At 50.9% G+C, this 9,854-nt stretch overlaps 1 protein-coding gene across 2 annotated transcripts in view; it reads left to right on the forward strand.

Moving 5' to 3' along the window:
• WDR25 (WD repeat domain 25) overlaps window positions 1-9,854 on the forward strand; it is a 162,460-nt gene that overhangs the window by 4,633 nt on the left and 147,973 nt on the right. Inside the window, exons 1-2 of one of the 2 annotated variants that reach the window (XM_004698800.2) lie at window positions 6,038-6,106; window positions 8,470-9,347. In XM_004698800.2, the coding sequence (XP_004698857.1) occupies window positions 8,514-9,347 (834 nt within the window). In that variant the 5' untranslated portion in view covers window positions 6,038-6,106; window positions 8,470-8,513. Of the gene's footprint in view, window positions 1-6,037; window positions 6,107-8,469; window positions 9,348-9,854 lie in introns of those variants that run through there. The other variant, XM_045287959.1, reaches the window with a different exon arrangement.

Raw genomic sequence — 9,854 nt, forward strand, 5'->3', positions numbered from 1 at the left:
TAATTGGGGTCATCGTCCTCAAGGCCTGGTGGGCCAGGATGTGCTCCAGTCTCTCCTCCTCCCCTGTCATCTGCTCCCTAGAGGATAGTTCTATGGTTCATCAGTACCATACTGCACTCTGAATTTATCATCCAATTCATGTGGCCCTTCTGAGAGGGGCTGTCCAATTATTTTGCAGGTGGGTTTTGGGTCTCTGTTGCATTCAAGCCCCTTCACATCAATTTGGTTGCCTACTTTTGAACTTCTGATACCTCTTCCCATCGACACTTCGTGATCACACAGGCTGGTGTGCTTCTTCCATGTGGGCTTTGTAGCCTTTAAGACCCCAGATGCTATATTTTTGATAGCCGGGCACCATCAGCTTTCTTCACATTTGCTTATGCACCCGCTTTGTCTCTAGCAATTGTGTCGGGACCGTGGGTATCATACACTACCCCCTGGTTTTAAGAGTTAGATTGTCAGGCCTTTTCCCCAAGGTGCTTTTGCATGGACTCGAACCTCTGGCCATCTGGTTAGCCACCAAGCATGCCATTGTCTGCTTGTACCAACCAGAGACTTCCCTAGTTTTAGTTAAAAAACAAGACAAAACAGCCAAACCAAAAAACCTTCATTGCCACCAGGTTGATCCCAGTGACTAGCATGGTTAACACATGTGTTACCGAGTAGAGCACTGATCCATAGCGGTTTTCTTGGCTACAATCCTCCCATACCCCCAATAGGCTTTTGTTGTTTAGAATATACACAGCTGTCTCTCCTTGTGCGACCACCGACATGGAGTTCATTCTAGTTGTGCAGCCATGATATCTTCCATCACGTCACTGCCCCCTCGGATCCCCGTGTCACTGTTTGAGTTGGGGCTGTCACTTTGGCCTGGTATGTGGTTGTGGTGGATGTTGTTGGGTGTCCTGGAGTCAGTTCAGATTCCCAGTGACTCTGTACGACAGAGTGTACCACGGCCGCTCCTACGTCATCCTCACAATTGTTCTTACGTTTCAGCTCATTATTGCCCCGCTGTGTCCATCCTCCTCGCCGAAGCAAGCACGACGTCCTTCCCAGGGAGGGCTCTCTCCTGGTACCATTCCCAGCGTAGGTGAGTGGCATCTTGCCATCCTTGCTTCTGGATGTACTTCTTCCAAGACAGATTTGTGTGTTCTTTTGGTAGTCCGTGGTACTTTCAGTATTCTTTATCAGCACCACAATTCAAAGGCATAGGTTTTTCGTTGGTCTGTCTTATTCAATGTCCAATTTTATATGTGTATGGGGCGACTGAAAAATACCATGGCAGTCAGGCACAATTTGGTTCTCAAAATAACATCCTTGCTTTTCAATATTCTTAAGAGGCCTTGTGCAGCAGGTCTACCCAGTGCAGTGGGTCACTTTACCTCTTGACTGCTGCTTCCAGGAACAAACTTTGTCTGTGAATCCAAGCAAGGCAAAATCCTTGATACCTTCAATCTTTTCTGTTTATCATAACAAACCCCTTGGTCCCGTTGTGAGGATTTTGGTCTTCTTTACATTGAGTTATAATCCAGGTTGAAGGCTGCAGTCCTTGATCTTCGTCAGCAAGTGCTGCAAGTCCTCCTCGCTTCAGCAAGCAAGGTGTGTCATCTGTTGATAAGGTTGTGTCAGTTGTTCATACGCCTTCCTCCCGTTCTGATGCCCCATTCCCCTTCAGATCACCCGGCTTCTGGTAGAGCTGATACTCAAGGCAGGCAATGTTTATGAGCTAAGCTAGACTAATACTCAGTTTTAAGAAAACTTCAGGGCATGTTTTTGGTTTAAGGTTCAAAGATGATCTTAGGGTAATAGTTTCAGGGATCACTCTGTTCTCCATGGCTCCAGAAAGTCTGGATCCCATGAGAATTTGAGAATCTGTTTTGCATTTCCTCCCTTTTGAACAGGATTCTTCTATGGCTTTTTCCCCCCTTTATTGCATAGTTTTAAAATTATTATTATTTAATCGTTTTATTGGGGACTTGTACAACTCATCCCAATCCATACATCCATCCATGGTGTCACGCACCTTTGTACATTTGTTGCCATCATCATTCTCAAAACATTTGCTTTCTACTTGAGCCCTTGGTATCAGCTCCTCATTTTTCCCCTTCCTCCCCACATCTCCCTTCCTCATGAATCCTTGATAATTTATAAATTATTATTATTTTGTCATATCTTACACTGTCTGGCATCTCCCTTCACCCACTTTTCTGCTGTCCATCCCCCAAGGAGGGGGTTCTATGTAGATTCTTGTAATCGGTTCCCCCTTTCCACCCCGCCCTCCCTCCACCTTCTCTGGGAGTTTTGGTGACAGCACTCAGCCACGATAGTCAGGCACCATCCAGTTCTTTCTGTCAACGCAGGCCGTGGTGCATGGGCAGTGAGCCACAATGCCGCCTCCGCCTCCTCCTCTTCCTGGCTGCTCTTCGCCTTCTGTTGTTCCAGGGGCCTCGATACTGATGGTCGTGCATGGGAAAAGGTCACCGACCTCCGTCCTCTGCTACGAGGGAGCTGCGAGGCGCCCACCTTTGGGCAGGTGTCGTCAGGCTGCTGCTGACCCACAGTGACCCTGCGCACACAGAACGAAACACTGCCTGGCCCTGCGCCATCCCCATGTGGGCAGCCTCAGTGTCCGTCCATCTTACTGAGGGCCTCCCTCTTTCACTGCCCCTCCACTGTGTCAAGCCTGATGTCCCTTCTCCAGGGCCTGCTCCCTCCTGACAGTGTGTTCAGAGTATCATTAAGGAGCACTCTGGCCGTACTTCTTCCAGGACAGCCCACTTTGTCCTTTTAGCAGTCCTCAGCACTTTCAGCATCCTTCTCCAGCACCCCAATTCAAGGGCATCGATTGTTCTTCAGTCTTCCGGATTCAGTGCCCTACTTTCACATGCACATGAAGCAACTGAAAATGCCATGGCCAGGGTCAGGGGCATCGTAGTCCTCACAGGAACGTCCTTGCTTTTTAGTACTCTAAAGAGGTCTGTGCAGCAGATTTACCCAGTTCAGTGCATCTTTTGATCTCTTGACTGCTGCTCCCATGAGCAGTGATTGTGGAGCCAAGCAAGATGAAATGATTGTCAACTTGACTATTTCCTCCGCCTGTCTTGATGTTACCTACTGCCCCAGCTGTCAGGAATTTGGTCTCCTTTACAATGAGTTGTCATCCACACTGAAGGCTGCAGTCCTTGACCTTCACCAATAAGACTTTCAAGTCCTCTGCACGTTCAGCTAGCAAGCCCGTGCCATCGGCAGATCACCGACTCTTAGTGAGCCTTCCTCCCATCCTGATGCTGCATTCTTCTTTGTATAATCCAGTTTCTCTGATGATTTGCTCAGCATCCAGATTGAGTAACTATGGTGAAAGGCTACAACCATGAAACATACCTTTCTTGATTTTAAACCATGCAGTATTGTTCTATTCACGCAACCACCTCTTGAGCTATGTCCGTGTTCCTCATGAGCACAGTTCTGGAATTGCCTTTCTCTTCCAGGCTCTCCATAGTTTAGAACAATCCACCCAGTTGAACGCCTTTGCTCAGTCAATAAAACAAGTAAATGCCTTGCTGGCCTTCTCTACTTCGGACCTCAGCAGCGGTATCCCTTGTCCCCCGTCCTTTTCTGAATCCGGCATGTACCTCTGCCCGCTCCCTGGCAATGCACGGTTTCAACCAGTTCGGATGACCTTCAGCAATGCTTTACTTGAATGTGGTATCAGGGTATTCTCCTACGGTTGAGCGTTCTGTTGGGCTCCTGTACTTTGGAATGGGTGCAGCGATGGCTCTCTTCCTGTCTCCCGAATTTCCTGGCATAGATGAGTAAGTCCTCCCAGTGCCTCACCAGCTTGTGGCAGCATTTCCGTTGGTGTCCTCTCAGTTCCTGGAGCCTCGGTTTTGGCTACTGCATTCAGTGCAGCTTGAATTTCTTCCTTCAGTCCCACTGCTTCTTGCTCACAGGCTACCTCCTGAAACGGTTGAATGTCGACTCGTTCTTTTTGGGACTAGTTCTTCTGGGTACAAACAGCTAGCACCTCCAAGGGCCCCCCACTTCAGCAGGTATTGTCAACTCCAGCTTCCTCAAGGCATTTCACAGGCTGAGCCCCTCTGGTTCTGCACGCTGTCTCCATCGGCTGCTCAGGCCTTCCGTACGGTTCTAGTGTCCTTCATGGAGATGCCACTCCTTTCTTTGTGACAGTCTGAGGGTAGTGCCAGAGAGCCAGCCACACTGACTGCTGGGCAGTTTCTCTCTCTCCTGGGAGACCCTCAAGACAGCTCTCGATGCGAGAAACACCCATGCTGTGACTCGCACAGAAAATCTTCGTTTCGGGGAGGCAAGGCCCTGAAACTCCAGTGACGTGTGCTGAGCCCAGGCAGGAGGAAGAATGGGAGTGCCGCCGTTGCTCACCACTGTGGATCTCACGGGAATCTTACGCAGGGAAGGGGATGTGAGCAGCTGCCAGAACCCTTTGTGATTCTGCATCATCTCAGCCTCCGCGGTAGGAGTCCAGCTGTGTCCCAGAAGTGAGAGAGCCCACTTCGAGAATTTTACTGCTCTCTCTCTCTCTCTCTTTTTTTTGGCTTGGGGGATCTGTCTATCTGTCTGTTGTATAGGATTTAAAATTTCCCCCTAGCAACCTCTGTAAGGTCTGGTTGAGATGAACCCACTTTCTTATGTGTGAGAGAGACCGGCTTTCAGTATTTCTGCCCCAATGTTATACACTCCCTATTTTCGTAAACTATTCTGATGCCTCTGTGTTCCTTTGCCCTGTATTAAGGATGGTGAGACTCTGAGGTAGGGGAAGAGAGCATTTGAATTTGAGCTTCTTCTTCTTCTTTTTAAAAATCATTTTATTGGGGGCTCCTATAGCTCTTATCACAATCCATCCATTGTGTCGGCCCATTGTACAGATGTTGCCATCACCATGAGTGTTTTAAAATGAATTAATTGACTGTATTCTCAGGTCGAGGCAAAGCAGGCATTGAGTGTCTAGGCTTAACTGTCTACGACGACGACTTTCAGGATGCCACACGGCAAACTCCCTCGGATGAATCGTCTCCATCGCGGAAGCCAGAGCCCTCCTCTCCCTCACAACACTCAGTCTAAAGAGGGCGCGATGTATTTTACTGCTTATAACAAGCCTCCTAAAGCAGAATGCTGGTAGAATATAAGTTTGACTCTGGATGACAATTAGATGAAGTACATATGGATTTGTTTACTTAAGAACTTAACTTCCATTTCGGTAACAGGCACATACTTATGAATAAATTCATAACTTCAGGATGAAGATCTCTTAACTGATCAGTTTTATTGGCACTTACTCCACACGCCACACAATTAAGTAGCTCACGCACATCAAGAAGAGTCGTACATCCTCACCACAAAGAACGCTTGCGCCCCCTTCCCGCATGGTTAAATCACCTTTAAAGCGAGCTGTGGAATCACCCTCAGTCCTACAGTGTCCCTCCCCCTCCCACAGGCATTGCTTGCTCCCCCAACCGCCTCACCTTCCCTGTCTCCACCCTCCACCTCTTCCTCCCCTTTGAACACCTGCATCAGTTCTTACCTTTATGCCTCTCCTCTTTCTGTGCTTCACAAACTGGAAAAGCCAACATTAGCAGTAAAAAACAGGAAAAAAAAGTGGTAAGGATAAAATAATAATACAGAGATAACAATACAAACAGTGGGTACAAAAGAAAAGACCACCGTAAATATTTAAAAGACCAGGCAAGGGATTTTGTCATGGAGCAAGCAAGAACTACTCGCACCTCGAAGAATCTCATGGGGATCTGCCAGCTATTCAGGCTGGATATTCGGCAGATGGGTTTGGGGCCACCACGGTCCTCCTTAGCCTTCTACAACTTGGATGTTCCCAATTTAGGCTCTGAGACTTTCCCCTTTGTCATGTTTGAATTTTGTGGTTGCCGTCTTTGGATCACACAGACTGCTGTGCTTCTTCCACGTAGACTTAGTTGACTGCTCGCTTAGCTGGCTGCTTGTTTGAACACCAGCCTTTGAGACCCCAGACACTATTCCCATTGGTGGCCGGGCATCGTCTGCTTTCTTCACCACCCTTTGCTGTAGCACCTTGACCTTCAGTGATCCTTCCATGCAGGTGAGTATCGAGCAGGGCCATGTGATCAGAGCTAATGGTTCTTGGATTGGGGCTAGAGTTCAGTGGGGGACCAGAATCCATCTGTTTGTCCCTGGGATATGCACGACTCAGAGTATTCTCATATATATTTTTTCGTGCTCAAAGAGCTACTATAAAAGCTGACTAAAACAAAAGGTTTTTTTTCAAAGATTTTTTGTAGCATTGGATTGCAATTGGCAGGTTGTAAGAATAAGGCCATTTGCATCTTTTTGACAGTCTATTTTATTTTTGCCACTGTTGGAAGTAGACCGACAGAAGGGACGCCGATCCAACAGCGTCTCCATGTGCATCTCCATGCTGCTGCTCTGCCCTTCCAGGGGTGGGCCAGTCTCTCTCTCCTCTTCTGAGCTGTCCCTCCCCCAAGGCTCTCACCAGCACCCATTCTTCTTTGGTCTTCCTTATTCAATGTCTAACGTTGACATACGGATGAGACCACTGAAAATAACCTCAACGTGACAGCCTTGCTTTCCAACACATCAAGGAGACCCCGCGTCACAGATTTGTTATTGTTGTTGGGCGCCATCCAGTTGGTGTTGACCCCTCGTGAGCCCAGCCATGAGAGAACAAACCACGCCCCGGGCCTGTGCCACCCTCATACTTGTTCCTGTGGCCACTGTGTCCTCCCTGTGCCATCCTCACACCTGTTCCTGTGGCCACTGTGTCCCCCGTCTCATCGAGAGCCTTTCTCTTTTCTGTACCAGGAGCTGGTCTCTACTGACGACATGTCCAAAGTACGGGAGGCAAAGTCTCACCCTCCTTGTCTCCAAGGAGCGCTCTGGCCGTACAGGATGGAACTGTTTGCCCTTTTGGCAGTCTGTGGTACTTCCAGTCTTCTTCCCCAGCACCACAATTCAAATGCATCGGGTTTTTTGGTCTTCCTTATTCAGTGCCCAACTTTCACATGCACAGGAGGCCATGGAGAACACCATGGCTTGGGTCAGGTGCACCTTAGTCCCCAAAGTGACATCCCTGCCGTTCAGTACTCTTGTGCAGCAGAATCACCCCTTGTGATGTACTATTGGATCTCTTGGTTTCTACTTCCACGACCATTGATTGTAGAACCAAGCAAGACAAAACCCTTGCCAATGTCAACGTCAGCTTTTCTCCGCTCATCATGATGATCAACTCCCTGCCTCCCCGCCCCCCCCACCCCAAGGTCCCCCATCTCATCTTCCAAGTGTCTGGATCATCAAGTCCTTAAAAGATCGTGAGGTGCAAGCCTGACCTTTGAACCCCTTTTTTGGTCTGGAGTCAACCCTTATTTCTTGCTTAATTTTGATTGGGCTGAGTCCCAAGTCCCCCTTCTCAAGTGACGCCTCGGAATGCATGAAGCTGGGCATACGGGAAAGCCCTTGTGCTTTGTTTCTCTCGTGGGTTTATTCTGGAGCTTTGGCGCTTCAGGGGACTAAGCACTGGGCTGCTATCTGCGGTTCAAGTTCCTTGGTTCCAATCTATCAGCGGCACTACAGGAAAGAGACGAAGCTGTGTGCTCCCGGAAAGATACTGTGTTAGATGGGGTTCTCTAGAGAAATAAAACCAGGACACTTATGATTATAGATAGATAGATAGATAGATAGATAGATAGATAGATAGATAGAGATAGATAGATAGATACAGCATGAAGGAATATAACAGCTAATTAGCTCACACATTAGTACAGAGGGCTCAGTTCAACTCACTTCCGTGGGACAGTTAATATACTGGAAGTCCTTCAACTCACAAGCGCTGCTGGGCCCAAGGTCAAGGAAGCAGACAGCTGAGTTTTCCACAGGGCAATGCAGGCAGTCCAGCCACAGGCAGCAAACAGCAGGGCAAGTCATCAACAGTCAAGACGGACAGGATCTGACAGTCCCAAGCTCAATCGATGTATACACCAGCAGCGTGGCGAAGCAGGTCTCAAAGGAACCCCAAGCTCTAGTGACACGATCCATGGGTTGGCAGTCCCACAGGCAGTGTAGCTCACGAGTTGAGGCAGAGAACTAGCAGCTGCACGCAGGTCCGATCCCCAGAGAGCAAGAGAGAGGCGGGCTTGCCGAGCCATTTATCTCTTTGCCCTCCAATCAAGCTGCGATCTTATTAATCCCACATGTTCTTATTGGGCAGGTTGGCACAATAAACCTCCCTATCACAGATATGCAGTCTTGGAAACTCACAGGGGCAGTTCTGCCTTGTCCTTTAAGGTGGCTACGGGTGGGCTTGGCTTCGATGCAGGGGCTTGGTTTGGGTGGGTTTCCGTCTTGGAATTCCCGGGGGATGTGTTTTCTTTGAACTGCATGTCAGTGTTCCAAGCACATGTTCTGACACTTGGCTTCTTTTGACCTTAGGAGGTTCATCTTCCAAGTGCAGCAAGGAGTTGGGCTGGCCCTCGATGGCTTCCTTGGTGGCTTATGACGATTCGGACTCAGAGGCTGAGCTGGAACCTTCGGGGCGTCTCACTGCTACCGGCCAGGCAGAGGACCCGGCTGGTGTGGCCAGCCCTCCTGAGCAGGAGCTCGTACCTGGCCTGTTGACCCCGATGGCAGTGTACCCACAGCCCACGAAGTCCAGCACTGAAGCTCCTGGCCACCTCTGTGAAGAGCGGGGTGGCCACCGCCTCCCGATGGTCCCTATTGGGAGAACTGAGGGGAGGTGTGGCCCCAGCCTCAGGCTGCAGTGGTCCCGGACGGAGCCAGCCATCACTGCCGCCCGAAGCGAGCCGCCTGGCAGTTCCCTGTGGCTCAGCCAACCTCGTGCTGGCCCCCTACCTCTGACGGCTGCCCACTTTGGGGGAGTGAGACCCTCCCAGGAGAGCTGCGCCCCTACTGAGCCGGCCTTCTGGGCTCCGACCATGTCTGAAGTGTCCCCGGGAGACAATGGCAGCTCTTTCCGGAAGCCGAAGCACGAGGACTGCGTCATCCCATACACCCCGAAAAGGCTGAGACAGTCACCAGCTGCACCCCCAGCCTTGGATGGCAGTGCGGGTGCAGAGCCCCAGGGCCCCTTGGCGGGGTGTGTCCCCCGCCCAGCCCTACGCGGTCTGGCCCCCCGGGTGTCCGAGTTCATCCGGCCATACTTGGACTGCCCGTCCACAGAGACCCAGCTGCCCAGGCGTGTGCTCTTCCACCTGCGGGGCCATGAGGCCCCCGTCAACAGCGTGCAGTGGTGCCCCGTTCCTGCCCAGAGCCACCTGCTTCTCTCAGCCTCCATGGACAAGACCTTTAAGGTAGGGGCCCCCAGGGGCCATGTGTGTGTGTGTGTGTGTGTGTGTGTGTGTGGAGTGGTGTCAGAGGCCGGCCGTGGCTTCTTCTCAGACGGTTCTGGTGTGTCCTCTCTCTTCCTTTGTGCGAGGGTGCTCTCTGGCCAGTCCTGGACCGTAGGTCCGTTCTGCCCTATCCCTTCCCCTGAGCACCTTGCCCAGGTCACCGGGGCACGGGGAGCCCTGGGGGACAGGTTGTCGAGGGAGAAGAGAAGCAGACCTGGGGCTAGGGAGCAGCCTCTGTGACCCCCGACGTGACGCCAGCTCGGCCATGACCCCGGCCACTGTGCAGCCGAGCTCACTCAGATTCTTCTAAACACCAGAGCGGCTGCCTGCCCTCAGGCCGATCCCGGCTCAGAGTGACCCTGCCGGTCCGCGGAGCGCTCGGGGCTGCCATCCCCCTGCAAGGAGAGCTGTAGGCTGGCATCCAAGGGCTTCTGTGGCACTCGGGGGTGCTCGCTTTGTCCACGTTGC

The sequence above is a fragment of the Echinops telfairi genome, unplaced genomic scaffold (genome assembly GCF_000313985.2).
Source record: "Echinops telfairi isolate 266 unplaced genomic scaffold, ASM31398v2 ScPeMD7_18;HRSCAF=68, whole genome shotgun sequence".
In the NCBI taxonomy this organism is placed as follows: Eukaryota; Metazoa; Chordata; class Mammalia; order Afrosoricida; family Tenrecidae; genus Echinops; species Echinops telfairi.